Source organism: Aulostomus chinensis, chromosome 21 (assembly GCF_037954235.1).
Source record: "Aulostomus chinensis isolate RoL2024-O1b breed Wild chromosome 21, RoL_Achi_v1.0, whole genome shotgun sequence".
Taxonomy (NCBI): domain Eukaryota; kingdom Metazoa; phylum Chordata; class Actinopteri; order Syngnathiformes; family Aulostomidae; genus Aulostomus; species Aulostomus chinensis.
This window is the reverse complement of record NC_141340.1, coordinates 12,085,001-12,106,246: the sequence shown is the minus strand read 5'-3', so window position 1 is coordinate 12,106,246 and position 21,246 is coordinate 12,085,001. Positions and strand designations below refer to the sequence as shown.

General features: G+C 42.6%; 1 protein-coding gene across 6 annotated transcripts in view; it reads right to left on the bottom strand.

Annotated features, from left to right (window-relative positions):
• Positions 1-3,493: 3,493 nt before the first annotated feature.
• mllt10 (MLLT10 histone lysine methyltransferase DOT1L cofactor) overlaps positions 3,494-21,246 on the bottom strand; it is a 45,275-nt gene continuing 27,522 nt past the window's right edge. For 2 of the 6 annotated variants that reach the window (XM_086190790.1, XM_086190792.1), the window contains 10 exons: positions 16,056-16,216; positions 11,953-12,070; positions 8,779-8,857; positions 7,498-7,694; positions 6,558-6,707; positions 5,862-5,917; positions 5,447-5,742; positions 5,291-5,314; positions 5,000-5,090; positions 3,494-4,712 (listed from right to left, as the gene is read on the bottom strand). In XM_086190790.1, the coding sequence (XP_086046916.1) occupies positions 4,428-4,712; positions 5,000-5,090; positions 5,291-5,314; positions 5,447-5,742; positions 5,862-5,917; positions 6,558-6,707; positions 7,498-7,694; positions 8,779-8,857; positions 11,953-12,070; positions 16,056-16,216 (1,457 nt within the window). In that variant the 3' untranslated portion in view covers positions 3,494-4,427. Of the gene's footprint in view, positions 4,858-4,999; positions 5,091-5,290; positions 5,315-5,442; positions 5,743-5,861; positions 5,918-6,557; positions 6,708-7,497; positions 7,695-8,778; positions 8,858-11,952; positions 12,071-16,055; positions 16,217-21,246 lie in introns of those variants that run through there. The other 4 variants (XM_086190793.1, XM_086190791.1, XM_086190794.1 and 1 more) reach the window with 4 other exon arrangements.

The window sequence follows — 21,246 nt, the reverse complement described above, 5'->3', positions numbered from 1 at the left end:
TGTGTGTGTTTGTGTGTATGCATGCATAGAAAGAAAACCAGCTGTCTGAGAATGAAGAGGGATGAGGATGGTCCTGCTGCTTCTCTTCACCACCATTATCCTACAGGAGAGAGACCTGTGTGGGGACGGGGACACACACACACACACACACACACACACACACACACAGATCCCTGGGAATCTCCTCAGCTGCTCCTTTTCCTTCTACCCTTCCTTCTCCTCCTGGCTCACCCTAAACACCTCTGTGTGCCAGATCTGGTTCCACTCGGCACCGGATCAGGGCCCCTGGCAGCTGACTGCAGGTTCCTGGCCAGGATTAAGGCTCCTAATGACAGCCACTCTGTGATGATTTACACAGCATTACTGTACACAGCGACGGCTGCCTCCTCCTGCTAATGGTTTATTACACTGGAGTCTCTTTCAGGTTTATTGCTCTCTGCTCTCTCCCTTTGAGGCGGAGGTCTAATTAAATAATTTAACTGAATTACCAAACATATGCCCAAACCTGTGTTAGAATTACTCACAGCACTTGGTTAACGTGTTTTATGGTTTTGCTTGTATGTTGCTGGAGTTTAAGATGGTACTAAGTAAATGAGGGAAAACCTGTATTTAAAACAAATAGCTGGAAATGGGATGATTATGCAGTAAATGTTGTATGTATAGTTTATTACACAGTACATTTTCAAAATTCCTTTTTGTTTTTACCACAAGTATTTAGGAGATGTCTGTTTTTTCTGTTGGTTTTATTCTAAAATGAAAAGTACAATCATCATTCAGTCAACAAAATCAAATTGAGATAACATGTTTATTCATGCCTAACTGCTGATGTTTTATTTAAATGGTTACTTGTAATTTGTGTAAATTATTTCAAGTTCTTTTGATTACATTTTATAGCTACACTGAAAAAAAAAAAGCAGAACCAACTGAAGCTTTTCTCTAAATCCAGATTGAGAGATACGCCTGCTCTTAAACTCTGGAGCCCTGCAGCTTAGACTGAGGGTCCAGGCAGCCTGAAAGAAGTAAAAACAATTACAGTGACTCATTAAAGCAGGAAGTCAGACATACTGAGCGCGCTCAGTCTGAGCATTCCTCAGTGACAGCAGCTCAGCTGGTCTCTGAAGCCGCAGATATCTGCCCTACATTTGTCTAATCATCCAGGGCTTAACCCTCCTGCTGGCCTGCTATCTGCTGTGTGTGTGTGTGTGTGTGTGTGTGTGTGTGTGTGTGAGTGAGTGAGTGAGTGAGTGAGATCTCCTGTATCCTTACACCAGGGCTTAGCAATATTTTGACTTTGCAATCAGGCACCTGGTCAGGCAACACATGGAGGTCCTGCATCAGCTGGTAAGCCCTCCCATCCCTGGGGAGGATTTCTGGGGGAGGGTGGTCGATGATGGACACAGCAGCTCTGCTCTCTCTCTCTCTGTGTGTGTGTGTGTGTGTCATGGGGTGGTGGGCTGGAGGGGAGGCAGTAGAAGCAGCTCTGATGGTGGAGGCTTATAAAAGAGAGGGTCCTGGGTGGTGGTGGGGAGGGGGGGGGGGGGGGTTATTTAAACAGCCTGGGTTTGATTGACAGGGCTGATAGTGTGTGTGTGTGTTTGGGGGTGAGTGAGCAAGTGCTCGGTAAAGAGAGAAGGGGGGAATTGTGTTGAATTCAGGTTATATTGTGTGTGTGTGTGTGTGTGTGTGTGTGTGTTTGTGACGGTTAATGGGGGTGGGGGGTGAAGTCTCCTTACAGGGGTATATTTTGGGGGGTTGGAGGAGGAAAGTGAGCTTTTAATTACAAGGGCAGAAGCAGATGTAGCAGAGTGGTGCCCCCACCTTTAAACACACACTGGTGTTTCTTGGCAGCTGGAAGTCATCAGCTGTGTGTGTGTGTGTGTGTGTGTGTGTGTGTGGGGACAGGAGCCTCCGAGCACATTGTTTAAATTCAAAGATGTTCAGCCACTATTGGCACTTCCTCGTTCGTGAATAAATCCGATTCTGTCAGCACATTGTTGCTGCTGCCGTCACCTCCGCCACCCCTGACGTCACCTGACCCAAACCAGGTTAGTTATTTTAATGTTAGCAGTTGCTTTTAGATCAAACACTTCTCACATTGAAGCCTCTCGAGACCCAACTGGGAAATATTTAACCCATTGGACTGTTAAAGTGTTTATAATAATCTTGGATTATTTAGTTTATGATTTTTTTGGGCCCTCTAAGCATCGGTTCAAAGACAAAAACTATATTTTGATTCGTATTTGAATTCAAACCGACTTTACAATTAAATCTAAGTCATTTGTAGTATTGCAATACAATGAGAGATACTCCTGTTACTTTCTCCAGAGTGTTTCTTTATTTTGTGATTCCAAATACAATGCCAGATCCCCCCCCCCCCGCCCCCCCCCCCACCCAATTATATTCACTTGTACAAAATTGATCCGAACAAATGTGTGCACAGATGAAACTACGGTGCCCAGAGTACAAAATGAGTTCTCATCAAGAAAATGGTGCAAAACTTAAAAAAGAAACACAATGTCCCTGCACATATAAAAATAAATTAATACTTTGTGTGTCCAGTCAGCGTCAAAACTTTTTTTTTTCTCTCTCTGGTCCTAAAAAGATTCACACATTTACAAACAACTGGAGGCTTCGTTGGCTTTCCTTCGAACCAGCACGGCCAATCATAATCACTTATGTACACTGACGGCCAATGAGGAAAGTCTATGTACACTTAACGAGGTAAAAACTGTGCCACCAAACACCCCCACCCTAGGAAAAACCTACAGCCCCCTCCCACCCCAACCCATCAGCCAACTATCAAGTAGCTTTCTAGCTTTCAAACACATGTCACACAGAATAAAAAGGGTTTACAGCAAGATTCGACCGTATGGAGGAGAAAAAAAACAAAAACAAGACAAAACTTTACACAGTAGTACAAAATGATGTTTTAATTTTAACACCAGCGGGCTTTTAAAATATATCATCTTATGCCCATTACACATACAAACTCAAATAAATAAAAAGCACAAAACAAAGTTGGCTTTGAGAATGCAGCAGAATATTTCCTGTTTTTTTCTTTTTTTTAAACTAACGAAGTGCAACGTCCGCCCTGACGTTACCAAGTGTTTTTGTCATCTGTTGCCGTAGCAACATAGCTTAATTACCAGTAGCATCGAAGGGGTAGGGCTGAGTGACAGGGACACAGGTATATTAACGAAAAAAATAAAGGAAAAATAAATCCTGCCTTCACTGCGTGGCCTCAGGCACTTGTGTTGGGACCCTGATTGGCCTGTCCTGACTTGACGTGGGGTTTTTGGCCCTTTAGGTCCTGATAGGCTGGTCCTGCTCAAGAGGTAGGTGCTGCAAGGGGCTCACTCAGGAAGATGAAACGTAATCACTTCCACATGGTGACAACCGACCACAGTTGTTGTTTTTTTGTGGTGAGTCTGTGCTTTGTGGATCTCTCTGAACAATCGACCCCCCCCCCCCCCCCCCCCCACACACACACACACATACTTTTTCCCCCCCCATTTCAGGTCCCTGAGTGAGCCCCCAGTATCTGGCCCAGAGAGGAGACAGTCAAAAGCAAGGCTTCTGCGGTGACCGGACCAGGCTTGGCTCACTGACATTAATGGGTGACATTAACAGAGTGATGCAGGGAGAGAGGCAACAGCAAGGACACGTGGGATATTTTCACAAGCCTCTAACCCGATATTTCCCCCAGGAACGCTGCGGGACAGATGTCAAATACACATCTGCTACCGTTAAGTCCTGTGGTGGGGACATTTATTTTATATATATATATATATATTTTATATATATATGTGTGTGTGTGTATCTATGTATTTCTGCACATCTTCGTGTTTGTAGTCGTGCGTGTGCTAGCATTACTCTAGTTAGCAGAGGCCCCTGAGAGAGTGAAACAGCAGAGAGACCAGATCTTGAGGGAGGATGGGGTCTTGAGAGGAAGGTGGCGAGAAAAAACAACACAAACAGAAAAACAAGTGAAGTAGCAGAATAAAAAAAAATTATATATATTGAACCTAATCGATCTGTTGAAGAACCAAGGGAAGTGACACTAACAGACTAAGTTGCTGCCAGTGATTTGAAATGAAAATGATCATTTTAACAGTGAAAAAGAAGGTTTTGAGCAGCACTACAGCTAAAACGTCATCAACAATGGATGGACATAGTAGTTAAGTAAATTTTTTTGTGTTGTAAATCTACACAAAATGTTGTGTTAAGAACCTGCAAGGGTCAAAGAGAGTGAGTCAGCAAAAGACACAAAAAAAAAACATATTTTTGGCTTCCGCTACGATATTTCTGCCATCAATCACCAGAAAAATAAACTGACCAGGAAAACAGATTTCTCTTCAGCCAAGCTGACCAACAGTCTCCCCAAAACTCTGCATAAATATTCAAAACAGCAAACACAGAAACTGCCGTCATGTCTTCTCCTGCCCTGCGATGCCCACGGCCTTCTCAGCTAGCCGCGGTTTCTGAGCCCCTGAGGCGTGTGTGTCAGTGTGTGCGTGCTGTAACGCCAGGAAGGGGTTGGCAGGGATGGTGCCTTGGCCCTGGCTCTGGGCGCCAGGCAGCAGGTTGTTGATGGGCAGCTGAGCGGAGGAGAGCTGAATGGAGGGAATCTGGGCGCTGGAGGACAGGGACTGCAGCTGCTGGAGGTCCTGATGCTGCTGCATCAGTTGGTAGAGTAACACCTGCTGCTGCTCCTGGGAGACGCGGGGGAGGAGGAGGTGAAGCGCCATAGGAGGAAACGAAGGAGGGAGGGGAGGAGAAATGAGGCGAAAGTGTAGGTGAATTCGAGATAAAGAGGAGAAAGACGGGAGGGTGAAGAAGGAGTCAATGAAAGTGCTCCTTGAAAGAGGACAAAAATGAGTGACAAGGAGGAGAAAGAGAAGAAAAAAGATTTAATAAGCTTGGTGATTTAGGCCATTGTACAGAGGAAAATTGTAGCTAACTGTCTTTGTGTGTGTGTGTGTGTGTGTGTGTGTCATACCGCTGATGGCTGTGAGGACAGCAGCTGCTGTAGCTGATGCTGCTGCAGGAGCAGCCTTTGCTGGTCAGACATCAGGCCGAGACGGGCGGCGCTGACGACACAAAACACACTCACAGTCAGACCAACACAATAAATACTGTACACACACGTCTCACACCATCAGATGACTTATCCCACCATCTAGTTCATTAGGAAGACACACAGGGCCAGACACTGCTGTCTCCAGAACACACAAAGGCTACAGGTCTCATTCCGAGGAGGAATCAAAGCTACATGCTGCTTCTGTCTCACCTGCTCTTACTAGCTGCTGAGCTGCTACAATCCAATACGCAAGCAAAAGGAAAACAAAGACAAGAGGATCCCATCAAATTCAATGACATCTGTGAGAAACGTGGTGGTGGAGGGGGGACACGACGCACTGAGGGATGACGAACAAGGGTGCGCTACCTGTTATTGACGGGCAACGTGACAGTCGTCGCTGCTCCAGTGGTGTGAGCGCTGCCGGTTCCTCCCGGCGTCTGGATCACCCCATTCAGAGCACCCACGATGCCTCCCATGCCCAGCGCGCTGCCAGCACTGAAAGCACCCATCAGTCCTGCAACTCCGCCCAGCCCGGCCGGAGTCGTCCCTGCGGCGGCGATCCCGTTAAGCTGCGGCTGGGGGGGGCTTTGGGAAACGGAAGGAGGCGTGGAGAGAGATGAGGTGGAGCCGCTGCTGCTGTGGCCGCCACAGGATGTACTGTCCTAGTACAGAGTGACCATAATGGTTAATAAAGGTTTTACAGGCATTTAAAAAAATATATATATCTGATGACATAACAACACAAGCACATGATTTTGAGGGGATGTGACTTTGTTCTTACTTGAGCTGCCGCAGGTAAAGATGAGTCAGCAGGTCCCGACTGGGCTCCCTTTACATCTACAACACAAATTCATGTTAATTTACTTGGTAATAGTTAACACGCATTTTTCAAAATGTAAAAACAAATGAATGGGCTGCATGATTTGGAGAGGAAATATCAAATCATTTTGACTGGCATTGTGACGCAGAGAAATGGTCGAGGGAAATTTAATTTTGCATCATTATTTCATAGAAAACCCAGTTAATTGGTGTGATTTATGTGAGGAACAAAGATGTTTTCTCAATTCTGTAGATTACGATGTGTAGGACATACAGCAGGATGACAATATTCAATTTAAAATTGAAAAATATAAAATAAGAACAAATATATAAATATTGCCTTCTTGTGATTTGAAAATTGCATTCCGCAATATTATGATTTTGATTAAATTCTGATTAATTATGCAGCCCTAAATTACTTTTATTATTGTCCATCCATGCTCCAGGTCTGTGGTTATGTGTGTATATTGCTGAGGCTGAATTGAGTGTATTTATTCTTTATCATTTGTTTTCTCCTGCACAAAAATAACAAGCTCTTTATGATATGAAATCAAATCACCAGCGTTGATTACTTCAATTCAAAAATAAAGCATTCATCCTGAATGTGTGTGTGTGTGTGTGTGTGTATGTGTGTGTGTGTGTGTGTGTGTGTGTGTACCGGAGGAGGCGGTGGTGGGGGTGAAAGGCACTGATAGTTGAGCACTGAGGAGCTGCAGTCTCTCCTTCTTCATGGTCAGAGTTTTAATCTGCTCCTCCAACCTCCGGTTCTCCTCCTGCAGCTGATGGAGGGACTTCAACATGCCCACCACTAAAAACACAAGAGATTCAAACTCATTGATCCAAACATGTGTGTGTGTGTGTGTGTGTGTGTGTGTGTGTGTGTGTGTGTGTGTGTGTGTGTGTGTGTGTGTGTGTGTGACTGTCCAAACAGCTGGTAACTGCATCTTTCAATTTTTCCTTCTCTGGTCTGTCATGACGGAAAATTCCTCCTAACTGGCACCACATTAAATAAAACCAGGCGACCCTGCTCAGGCTCCACGTAGCTGCTCTTAAATACCCAGCGACTGATTTGACAGATATACTCCACAGGGGGGTCAGAGGTCAAGATCAGCTACAGAACAGTGACCCTTGCTGCCTGTTCAGACAGGAACTTAAACCTGAGTTGGCCAACAGAAGGATGTAACTTAAGACGCCATCTTGTTTTTTTCCCCCCAATTTCCCTGTATTGATTCCTCAGAGGATATTCAGATAACCGACAGACGACAGATAAGGTGAGAAAGTGACTGACAAGAGGGAGGGAACGGGAACAACTGGAAGCACAAGGGATCAACTGATAAGAGGAGAGAAATCGGGTGAAAAGAGAGAAAGGTGGAACGAGTGATTGCTGGAGGACGGTGAAGGGCTGGGTATCGAACCTGCTAGTGACCAGAGAGATGCTGGAATGAAATGTCAGTCATTGATCAGCTTATCTTTAAGGCAACAGGTCTTTTGATAACATGTTTATCAAGACAGTCGGTGACATTAAGAAATATAAAAATAGAGTCTGATGTTACCCCTTACCCCTGTGTGTGTGTGTGTGTGTGTTATTGTGAGCTCACCATCTCCCTGCGCTCCTTGTTGCAGCAGGAAACTCTGCCCTTCGTTCCACTGCCTCTCCAGGAGCTGCTCTATGCTGGTGGCCACCGGGGGCAGCGTCTCCCCGCCGCCGCCGCCCCCCGCCCCTAGCAACCCCAGCCCTGGCCCTGGCAACGACCCTGAGGAGTCATAGCGGATCTGCAGGCCACCAATTGGAGAGCTGAATAGAGAGGGAGAGAGCGAGCGAGAGTGTAGATAGAAAAGGAGCGATGGAGAGGTCAATAGGGAGATTAACGACCCAACATAAACGTCAGACAAACATAGACACTGCTGGCTATAAAACTACATCAATTTGTTGTTACAGTGGCCTCTAATGAAAAGGGGCCAGGCTTCCTGTCTGTGTGAGAGACAGAGAGAGAGCGACAGAGACAGAGAGAGAGAGAGGACATGGAAGTAAGACAGAAAGAGGGAAGTGGATGGCCTTGATGCCATACATTGTGGTGTGTGTGTGTGTGTGTGTGTGTGTGTGTGTGTGTGTGTGTGAGTGAGAGAGAGAGAGAGAGAGAGAGAGAGAGAGAGAGAACAACCTGTTGAGCATGACAGAGGGGAAATGAGGGGTGGCGGAGAAGGGTGAAGAGTGAAATCACTTTTTTTTTAAAAAGTCGATTTTACAACCTCAACGAGCACAAAACAAAACATTCTTTCATTTTTCCAAATTATTTTGTAAGTGAAATGAAAGTGCTATGACGGGGGGTGTGAATAAACATGTCAGAGTTCACAGCTATCTGGCTATAATGCAAGAAAATGTAACAAACCTCATCAGGTAAAATCATTCCACAAAACAGCAGAAACAAACAAACATATATGTTCAATATTCCCATTTCATGTGATCCGTTTAAATATTCCCAACTGGAGAAAATCAGACTATCCTTCCGAATGTGATTAAAATCAGGAAATACAAAAAAAAGGGAAAAAAAAAAGAAGCAGCCCGCTGCGGTTGAGGGATGGTTACCACCTTCAAAAACACAGGTTATCGTTGGCTGACAGAGCGAGAATTGCCTGTAGGGGAAGGAGGCGAAAGGGAGAGTGTGCTTGTGTGTGTGAATGTGAGCGTGAGTGTGTGTGTGTGTGTGTGTGTGTCTGTGTGTGTGAGGAGTGAGAGGGAGAAAAAGGAGACGAGGGGCCAGCAGAGGGAAAAGCAAAGAGGGGGATGGGTGAAGGGGAGGAGGAGGGGGGTCAGTGAGGAATGTAAATGCGGATGGAAGAGGGAGGGGGAGCATCTGTGTCTGTGAGTGTGTACTCACCGCGGGGTGGTCTTGGGAGAAGCTCGTATGGAGAAGCCCTGCGCACCGACACCGCCGCTGCCGTCTCCCACCTCCTGATCTACACACACACACACACACACACACACACTTGAATATCTCACTGCGTCCACACAAAACCAGCCGATTTGATTCATCACTTCATTTTCATAAAGGCCTAAACAATAGGAAGACCCTAAAAAGCGTTTAGCGATAAACTAAAATGACTGTCAACATCTGCTGTTTTTGAGCGATATGATGATATATGAAGTGCAAAAAAGCGCTGAACAATTTACTGAAATTATACCAAAACAGTTTCTAAAGATGGATGATACTGGGGCACTTTAGCGATATTTTTACCATCCAGTCAAACTCATATATACTGACATTATCAATATGAAACAACTTTCTATGATGTTTTCTTTCAATACATAAAGAAACATTAGGAAAAGCTCAATAACTCTAGATTTATTGTTGTTGTCTGAGCAAACCTTCCCGACCGATCCGGGTTTCTATTTCTAAAACACCAATAAGTGCAGCTATCAGTGACATGCCAGAATCAACCTGCATCCCGAATCACGCCACTAGGCTTTTCTAACTGAATTGCACACGATGACACAATCGTGATAATTCCTTCTGACATTGTGAATTATGCTGCAATTGCAAGATTCTTCCAGAATCACTCAGCCCAAAGAGCAGGAATACATGCATCGATTTGGGAATAAGCGCTTCACGGAAGCCTCCGCTGCCTTCCCACGTGAACTTGTGATTTTGTAAAACCTTCGGAATGAGGGAGACAAACTTCTGCTGGGGCTGGAAAATATATTGACATCATATCAATACCCTGATATGAGACGAGCCATTCCCTAACATTTTGGATATTTTTATGTCACGAAACAGCATAATTATTGTCTCCTAAGTAATAACGGCAGCATGACAGTGAAGTGATGTCATTCTCTTTAAGACTGCCAGACAGTGCAGTGTGTCCTTTCCAACATTCTTAATTACTGGTGGTTTTCTATTAAAATCTCCTAGTATTAAATTTTGGTGAAAGCGGGAATGTCATCATAGAAAAGCATTTGGGATTTTTATCAGCCAGTGCTTGTTGTACTGAAGCTCTGAATAACACAATCAAAAAATGGAAATTAAAAAAATCCCAAAGTGTTATGGGAGAATATGCTTTTATTTCTCATATTAAGTAACAGAACGTTTACCGTCTCTCTATGATATAAAGTGACCCGGCCCTAGCATCAGCTTACAAGCAAATAGCTCAATTATTTACACTCATTTCCAGATTGAAGTTCCTGCTGTCAGACAGCAGAACAATCTGATGGTTATGAAGATGATCCCGTGGTCATGTGATGAATGCTGCTACCAGAAGCAAATGATCATTAAGATGGTGACGCTGTCTGACAAAGACACGGCGTCATGACAACGCTTGTGCTGCGACATGGCCTCTGACGTTTCAAAGTGAGGGATCACAGAGGGGTTATGGGGACTGGAAAGTTGTCTTCAGAAGTATAAACCAGAAATTGTTTTCAGAGAATTGAGGTTTAAAGGGAAAATAAGGCTGACTGAGTGTTGACAGAAGGCCAAAACAAAGGGGGGGGACGGACGGACGGACGGCATTTTTTAAATAGTGGAAGCTCGGTGAAGATATGTAATACTTGGGGACCTAAAAAACTCCTCCTCCTTTGTATCTATCACACACAAGCCCTCATTCAAACTGCAGTGTTTCTCTCTCTCTCCCTCTACCTTCTGTGAGTCTCTCCTCCTCCTCCTCCCTCTGGGCCTCTGGCCAGACGCTTCTTTTCATTTTCCTCAGTGAGAGTAATGAATCACACATGCACACACACGCACACTTTTGCATTTACACACTCGCTCTAACTCCCCTCTACTTAAGACGCTCAATTCAAGCTTTTACCCCACCGGGTCACCGCTCAAACTTCTTTTTCAACTTCTTATTTCTTCACAACACTCTCTGTCGCAGCAGCTCCCTCCACACACTCAAAAAGCAAAGAGAAACAGCTGCCAAAGTAAACAGGCTACATACATGCACGCACACACACATACACACACACACACACATACACACACACACACACACACACCTTGCACGTTTATGCTCACATGACCCTGATAAACAGCGCTTGTATAGCTGCACACATGGCAAGGATGTTTCCATGTTTGCTAGCATTGCATAATGGCTTTCATTACTGGTGAGAGAATTTGTCAACTAATTCATGAACACAGAAAATACATCAACATCTATTTTGGTCATTTAATTAGCATTTCAGTCATTATTCAAGTAAACATCGAGCAAGTATTGAGAGGTGAAACTGTACAATGCATTTTGCTTTTCACACATTATACTGAATAAATAAATGGATCAAGGGCAGATTCACTTACAGTGAGTAGTTGCAGTTATTAATGAAAGCGCAACTTTTTTTGTAGATCCAAACATATTCAGAGGTTAGCGATAAACTAAAAGGTGCAAGAGTGTCATGTAGGCAAAAATCTCAATTCTTTTTTTTACAAGCGACCCAATTACTAAAAATCAAATCTGACTATAAATAAACTGATGAATAGTCCAATAACTAATATTCACAGCACATACAAAATAAATTGATTGATTGTAACCCTTCCAGGAGATAGAGATGGCGCATGTGCGCGTGCACACACACACACACACACACACACACACACACACACACACACACACACACACACACACACACACACACACACACACACACACACACAGTCATTCAGGCTGATTAGTGAGTTGACCTGCAGGTCAGAGTGGATCTGGCTCAGCAGCATTACCCATCTCCTTCTTCTTCCTCCTCCTCCTCACTCTTAACCCTCCCCTGCTCTCTGCTCTGTTCATGTCCGTCTCCTCCACGTTCAACCAGATGTCTTATATCAGGAAGTAGCTGCTCTGATTACTGACGACGCCTCGCTTGCCCTCTTCAGCTCATTGGCACCAGACAGAAATCTAACCACCTTTTTCTTCCTCCTCTGGATTTGAGTCTAGGTATTGAACCTGCGTCCTGTAAATGTGTGTTAACATGATTGGGACAATGATGACCTATGCACTATCTTACACACACACATATATGATTATATACATACATATATATATATATAGAGCTTACTCACACAAACGCTCCTTACCTGCCGGCGAGGCCTCTGATTGGGCGATGAGTGCTGCCATGGCCGAGTTGGGATTCAGCCGGTTCCCAAACATGTGGGAGGGAGCAAGGTTGAAAACGGACCCTGGCAGACCGCTCACCTGTGGACGAGAGGTGCATGTACACGCACACACGTAGAGACACACGCACACGCGCGCACACACACACACACACGCGCGCACACACACACACACACACACACACACACACACGCGCAAAAGTTTAAAGCGGCCTCATATCACACAGTTTAGACTAAATTCTGTTCAAATCAAAGGCACCGCTCACATGAAGACATTTTATTAAAAAAAAAAAATTAATTGAAACCTATGGTGTGATTGATCTTCCTGTCGATCGACTGTTTCACATGCATTTAAACATGGCATCATAATTATTTCTCACAACAAAAATGCCATGAAATCATAACATAAAATAATGACTTCTGCAGGAGCAACCAGCTTTTTTTTTTTTTTGGTTTTTTTTTTTGCAATGATGTCAATTTCAAAATGATCTAGTAAATTCAGGGTGCGCACGAAATCAGCAGCTGTATATTGTGTCACCAGTACTTGGCTCGTTGAGTACCATCGCTATAATATCTGATAGCGGTGGACAATGTTAACCTGACTATGTCATATTCAGTGTTTCTTAATTACCTGGGATTTAATTTGTCCTCAAGGATGCTGTGATTAAGGACTAAAAAAGATTAAAAATAGTTATCTTTTATGTTAATTTTTTTTTGTTTCCAAGGAACTAAAGAGTTAAGAATGACATAAAAAAAAGAAGCATTATCTCTGAATCTCATAATTTGTGCATCCCTAATTGATTCCTTAACAACGTCTCCGGTAATCTGATATGATTATTCCACACTTATTATTATCTCATGTTCAAAAGTTTGACTGCACCATTAATACACGGCTGAGAATCATTCTGACTGATGGTCAGTTTTTCTTTTTGCATCCATCATTCTGCTTTCTGACAAATAATATCTACGCCTGATTTTGTCGGTTTGTGTAAAGAAAATAATAGTGTGTGAACGGTACATCACGTCACTGCCAGTTTCATGTAGGGGAAAAAACAAACCCAACAACGGTATATTCTGAAGCTACGGCTCATTATTCTCTTACACACACACACACACACACACACACACACACACACACACACACACACACACACACACACACACACACACACACACACACACACACACACACACACACACACACACACACACACACACACACACACACACACACACACACACACACACACGCGGGGCCTGAAGCGCTTCTGCCCCCCAACACTACGCTGACATGCTGACAAAGTGTTTCTGATGCATAGAGTTTAATCCAATTAAGGCATTTCCCAAATAAGGACCGTAGAGTGAAGGGTGGGGTAGGGTGAGGGTGGGCGGGGTGGGGGGGGGGCATCAAGAGGGGAACGGGACAAAATGGCTGACTGTTTTGGTTGCCTCAGTCTACAAAAAAAAAAAAAAAAAAAAAGAGCTACATGCAAAGCACGTAACAGTGCAGATCAGTGACGCTGCGCTTTTACACTTTTCTTGGAGATTTCATGAGCTCCTTTCCAACAAGCTATGTGTCTAAATATAATAAATTTAGTTTAACTACTAAATATTAAACAAACAAGTAAATAAGAACGCACAATTGTGTAGCTTCCCCTGCTTTTTAGCAGTTGCTTGCATACATCTATTTACTCAAATTTAAGCTGCAGTTTGAGGGGAAAAAAGTCATAATCTCCCATTACAAATTCATGGAAGTGGTATGTCTAAAAAAATAAAATCTGGAAAACATCCTGGAAATTCCCATCCCTGCTGAATGTTGAAGGAACCTGTATCCTCACTCCATTCCCTCCCACCCCTCAGTGAAATTGCTTCAAAATTTTTCTCTAACCCCCCTTGCCTCCTCCTCCTCCTCCACCCCTCACCACCATATTCCTGCCCCCTTCCCATCAACATTCATTTTTCATTTACATTCATTTTTCATTCAAAGTCTCTCTCACAATCCCTTTCTCTGTCCTGGGCTGATAGCCAATAACAGTAGGCCAAGAGTCTAACTAGCCGACTGAAAATAGCAAATGGAGTGTGTCATGCACGCACGCACGCACACAATCTCTCTCTCTCTCTCTCACACACACACACACACACACACACACACACACACACACACACACACACACACACACACATACACACTCACAGGCCTGTTGTTGGTATCCTCCTATAGTTTTGTTAGTCCTACACATTCGATTTGGAGCGTTTTTGAGTCCTAAATGCACAAAAGCATGCAATACACTTTTACAAACGCGTTTCTAGATGGAGAGACAAGATGAAGGAGGAAAGAGGAAAATCGTTCCGTGCATAAAGTGTCTCTTTCTTTCATTCTCCACACACACAGTGATGGCCCAAACTCTTCTATACATGCTGCAAACAGGCGTGATAGCCCTATGCTTCACCGTCTTATATAATACGTGTAGAACAGAGAGGAACTGGCCAAGATGAAGCCCGGGCCTGCAAATGCAAGGCAAGAGTGACACACACACACACACACACACACACACACACACACACACACACACACACACACACACACACACACACACACACACACACACACACACACACACACACACACACACACACACACACACAGGCCACCTCCTCCTCCTCCCACCTACCCCTTCCCCTTCATCTATCCCTCCATCCCTACTGTGGTGCTTGTCAGTTGTCATTACATCACAGGACAACAGAGAGAGAAAGAGAAATGGATGAATTGGGATGGAGAGAGGGAAGGTCGCGGGTGAGAGAAAGTGTGTATGTGTGAAAGACAGACAGGGAGAAAGAGAGGTGGTAAGTGGACACGGGAGAAAAATGGGGCTGGGTGGACAGGGACAGGGAAAGGTCTTTGGGGAGGTTTTGAAAGGAGGGACAATGAGATCACTGATTAAAGATGAGGGTTTTTTCCTTCTTTTTAGGACACGGGGGCAGTGACTGCAGGGTGGGGGGGGTCAGGTGATTGAGCGTAAGTAACTGTTTTCTAACTATAAACATATAAACTCAAGAATACTTACATGCAGCTTTAAAATCATAGAGTAAAGCTTATTTCTAAGCCTGAGAATTAACATTTTGATATGAAAACTTTGATTGATGATCACGAACTATTTTAGGGATTCAGCACATTTTTAAATCTAAACTTCCATGACCCTTTCACTCTGGACCACACATACAACATCTACTTACACATGAAAAATAAATAAATACATGGTAAGAGTTACCAGCATATGTACCGCAATCAGTGACGAGCTACGTGATTGGATACAAATTAATTAGGTGTTTATCAATATTAAGCAAAAACATTTTCACAGTGGATCTAAACAAAACAACATGCACTCTAATTTGCAGCTACAAATCTTCATGACTCCCACGAATCTCTGGCTTTGTTTTATTTCGCAGACATGGAAATTGCCAATTGTCTCATTCCATGACTTTTCCCGACTGTATGGACCCAGTTATTTGATGCCCCCCCCCCCCAAAATGTGGATGTGCAGTATATATATGTTACAATAATCCAGACAGATTTTTATTAAGGTCACTTGTGACTGAAGTAGACTAGAAAACCACAGATGCTTCAGTGAAATGTTCTGTAACAAAAGTGTAAAGGGCTTTTTGTGTGCGTGTGTGCGCGCGTGCAGAGGATTAACGTGAAAGACCCTCTACAGGTGCACTGTACCATCAGCTATACAATAAATCACAGAGAAAACAAGGTCAGGACCCACACACACACACACACACACACACACACACACACACGCCTGACACACATTCCACACATAAATAAATGGATTAACAGTAGTTTTGAGAGATTTTGGTGTCGGAAGCATTTAATTAGTTTGCTTTGTTTTTTTTGTGTGTGTTTCCACAGTTAATCTACACTTCAACTTAAAGATGTGGGTGAAATGACAGATGTCGAGTGAACTGAATAAAGGGTGTGTGTGTGTGTGTGTGTGTAGATACGTGGTTATGCGTGCAAAAGAGAAACAGACCGACCCACATGTGGACTCACACTGACTTACATGTGTGGCGGACGTGCTGGTTAGCGGTGCAGTTGCAGTGAAGGGAGAAGGAGGAGCTAAAGAAGGTGTGGGCTGCTGTTGCTGTGACAACTCTGAGCTGGCTCCACCCATAGCGACAGCTCCTGTGCCTGACGATGAGCCATCACCACTCGAGAACACACCTGTGGACAGACAGACATCACCAAGTTAGGTTTTTGCTGCCCATCAATCTGAAAGGAAGGGCCACATTTATACAAATAATTCCAAAATATTCATCATCATTTGTTTCTCATCTTTTTGTTCCATTGAAATTTTAATTTCTATGGACACTTTTATCACAAAATACAGCATGAAAAACTGAATTTAATTCAGTCAAACAGTTAAATTAGAGAAATGAGGGTCAACAGTTGATGCTGTGGTGAAACTTAAGTGTTGAAAATTTCCAAGGTGATCCCCAAACACGACATGAGGTAATGCCACAGCAGGAGCGTGGACATGTCTTTTAAATTGACAGAATATTCTGCTACTTTACGTAAACAAAACAAAAACAAAAAATATGAATATCACAATATTAAAGTTCAATGCAAAACTAAAAGAATCACAACAGCTTCATTCATTCTGTATTTGTTGTCTTCTCCCAGTACCCTAAACGATGAAACTAAGAGGAGGCAAACTACAACATTGGAGCAAGTCTCATGTACAAATATGTGTGTTACACACACACAGCGGTAGAGCCCAATTAATCTAGTCAACAAATATAAGAGCGCGCGGGGAAGGACGTAGCCTCGTCCTCGTCATATTTGGTTTCTTTGTCATGGAAACATCATTAATCCTGATACTAAAGCTGAAATGCCCAGAAAGCCTCAGCTACATCAAATCGTTTACAAGCTCCTATAGATTTGAAGGACGGGACATATAATGACCCTCGGGAAAAAAAATACACAATGTGTGTGGAGCACAAAAACAGGTTGCTTGTTAATCACTCATTTTTTTCCCTGCAAATATAATTCCATGGCTTTTTAAAGCCTGAGCCCAATTTTCACCATTACTGCAGCGTCAATAATATACAATACTTTAAATTTCTGTCATAATTTAACCACAGCACATACGAGTAATGTGAATATGGTCTGACACCAATAACATATTTATTCAAGTTGATTAAGAATAACAAAAGGATGATAATTGAGAAACAGCTCTCTTAACTAAACCACATATTCTCTCATCCATAGCAATTTTCTACCACTTTTTAAAAGATATTCTTGCTTTATTCAATTTTTCCTAACTTTTCCAGGTTTTTCCACGATCAGGTTTCCATGACCGTCTAAACTCTGTATGCTGCTTCATTCTCACACACCCATGCTCCATTCTCTTATCTCTTTGCTCTCTCTCCATCTCTCCACCTTCCTCCCTTTACACACCCCCGTGCTCACCCATTAACCAGGGATAAGCCCTGCCCCAGCCCCCCTTTGACCCCAGCAGAGGAGGGAGGGAGGGCCCCTCAGCCCCACAAAAGCCTGAATGTCTCAGGGCAGCACACATTCACTGGGGGAACAAGAGATCTTTGTGCCAGGAGGGGAGGAGGGAGGAGAGGGGGGAGTCAGAGAGATACGAACACTACATGGGCCTACATACTATTTATAACACTTTGTAATATGCACCAGAAAAATTGATACCCAGAGCAGCGCCGGCTCCTCTCAGAGGGCATTTGCTCCTGCAAGATTGTGAGCAGCTGGATTACAGGCCAAACCAACAGTTCACCGTTTTACGTCACAGACGGAGAGAAACACCATGGGATGGTGAAAAATGGAGACCGTAAACACAAAAATCTATGCGTATAATGAACATTAAAATCAACAGGTTAATGTCCAGAAGCTCACTTCCAATTAAACCTTTCGCGATTTTTTTTTTAATGAAAAACGAACCGTTTCAACCAAAAACTAAATAAATCTCACCTCTGTGTGTTTTACAGGATTTTCTCAAGTTATCTTATGACAGTTAAAAACAAAGGCCAACAAAGAAATTATTTTCATGAAAAATCTATAATCTGGTTGTCATTTAAAATAAAACCATGTTATTCGTTTATTCACAGACATTTTTAGGTGAAAACCTTAAACTGCAAATCTGGAGATCTTCAGGTTTACAATCTCCATTAGCTGGAAATTTCTAATCCTCGCATTTAACCGCGCAATAAAATTTAAATACACTGCAATTATAAATGACATTATTGTATAAGGGAGGGTGTGTAGCTTAGCTTGATGATAGTTGAAAAATTCAATGAATCTTTATACATCAACTGATGCCAACTGAGAACAAACACGTGAAATAATACAAAATTCTTTTTTTTTTTTTTTTTTTTAAACAAGCTAATAAATATCAGGTAACTCACTCTAAGAATCTTAAAGACAAAGAACAAAGATGCGTGTGCGCGCAGCTTCAACACCCGAGCCTGAGCCTGTAAAACTTAGAACCTATCTGTGTGATCGATAACGTCTTGCCCCTGAAGCACAGCTCCCTCATCGGCCAAGCCTCCTCTTCCTCCTCTCTGCCTGCTCAGCACATCTGCAAGCTTCAACATATCCACCTTGATTAGTTCAAGCTGGTACTCTCCAAGTAGGGAAATCTCCGTCGTCTTTTTGACTTTTTGTCATGAGTGCGTGGCATCATATTCTTTTATTGAAGAGCTGGTTAGATTAAAATGACCGTTTTTTTTTTTTTTTAATATCATATTTTTATATTCATGTTAAAAAAAAATGCGGGAGACGATGTAATCGCAGTTATTAAAAAATGAGAAGACAAACACGTGAGTCACATGGCAAACGTGAGACGTTTGTTGGGTCAACACGTATTTAAACATCTGAGCAATGTGCAGAAGGAGCAGCGTTATGTTGAGGGCAGAGGATGGTTGTGTGTGTGTGTGTGTGTGTGTGTGTGTGTGTGTGTCAGTCGAGGATAAAATGCCACAGACTGAAGAAGCCATGTCCGCTGAAGCATCAACATTTGGAACCATTAACCATGAACAGATCGACGTGAAAGAGAAATACGTTCCTTTTTGAGAGTTTTGGATTGCACTTGCAATTTTGGGATTTAGCAGTATGGATTGGGGCCAGTAAAGAGGGTATTTTAAAAACTTTTAAAGCACACACACATTTTTACCATACGCGAACAGGCTGTCGCAGTAAAAATTACATGAAAATTATAGTCATTTTTTCAGGTATTTTTTTGAAAGGATATTTGCATTATTTGTGATATATTTTAGCTGCAGTAACCTCATAAGAACGATTTTTCCTCCCTTTTTAAATTCACCAAACTATTTTAATCACCATCAACAACAGAGCTGGTAGAAAGAAAGAAAACCCCACAAAAACAAATCTAGGGAAAATGGTAAATTAAATTGTAAATGGGTACATTTACATTCGAGAATTTCCCAAAATATATTCTAAATCAGAATTTTACTTTCGTGGCACAATAAAGAAATGTGTTTTTACAAAAACTCTGAGGAAATTCAAGCATATCAATGATTCTTGCAATTCACTAACTTTTTCACGCGCCTCTCGCCCTGCATGAAATAATGTGATCAGACTACTAATATGAAACAATTGTAAGACAACAATTAAAACCGTACTGCTCCTAAAATAAGAAAATGCATACCTAACCAATAATGACCCTATTTTTTCCTCTCTTTTCTTACTCTCTCCCACACGCCAGCATGAATGTATTCCCATCGTCCGTCTTTCCTCCCCCATACAACAAACAAACTGCTCCTTTAGCGGGCCTGTCCCATCAGTGATCCCCCCGCTATAAAACATTAACCTAACCAAAATCTAACCCCCTGCCTCTTCCCACCCACCAGCACATATCTATCAAGCTAACTATCTATCCATCAGCACAGTGGAGTCAGCAGACAGGATGGAGGTGGGGAGGGGAGGGGAGGGGAGGAGAGGGGCGGGCAGGCGCGGTGTCAGGATCTGCCCTGCATTAACCCTGGGCTAAATATTTACAGTAGGAGGAAGAGCACATGATTTCAAAACACATAAATTAAATGCAAAGCCATATCTAACTACCGTCCTTGTCTTCTTTCACCAGCTGTGGTCAGAAACAAGGAAAGCAGCAGAACAAGCGTGCGTCCTCAGACCTGACCCTGAAAAGAACTCTGAAGATCACTACTGAGGAAGAAACAAAACTTAGATCAACGCCTTTTTTGCTTAAACGTTTGGTTTTCCAACGATACAGTAATTTTAATAGCAGATGTAATTATTTTTTTATGCTGCTTTAATATGACACAATATGGTTTCTTTTACTTGAAAAATAAAAAAATGATGTGTGCGACATCCACATGATGAGGATATTAAGTCAATGTATAATTAATCCTATTAAAATGAGGCTTATGTCATATCTTGCGAGCACAATATAAAGCTATGATATCGCTACAACATTAGAAAAACCTTGAACGCACACGCAAGCAGGTCAAGCCTCCAATAAACACCATTCCTGCACTGATTCTACAAAGTACACACAATATCATAAAGTACCTTGCACCCATGGTTTAAATCAAACAATGAAACCCAGAAACAATGGCGTTAAGGTTAAAGCTAATTATTACTTTCATTAATGGCAATCCACCGTATAATTACTTGGTTAATTGGTCAGTCCATAATATACTTCTTCAAAATGCTAATTAGAATTTATTTAGTTTGACATCATCCAATGGCCATTTTGTCCTCTTGACCCTCCAAAATATATTAGGCTTTCAAACGCTTTAGACAATGAAAGTCAACAAGTCCTCATTACGCTGCAGCTCATCTTGGCAGCTTGAAAAATTACTTCGAGGACAATTAAGTTCCTACTAATCTATTTTCAGGGATGATCCAGTCAGTTTGGCGGTGTCTGGTACTTGCTAATATAATTATTTAAGCTAAATGACAATGAAAAACAATATTAAAGCATGTAATGAATAACCAGAAATATCTCAAGAATTTACACTTGCAAATTAAAAACAAATAACCCAACCAGAAGACAAACACGTTTATGCAACGGCTTGATGTAGATAGCACCAGGAAAAAAAAAGATTCTATGCTTGCCATAAATGATAAATATCAGCTTGGATACAGAAATCAATTCTCATTTGCATTCGATTTTGAAAAACCTGTATGCACACTTGAGCTTACACACACGTGCGTTCAAGACCATGCAAACATACACATGAAATGCGTGC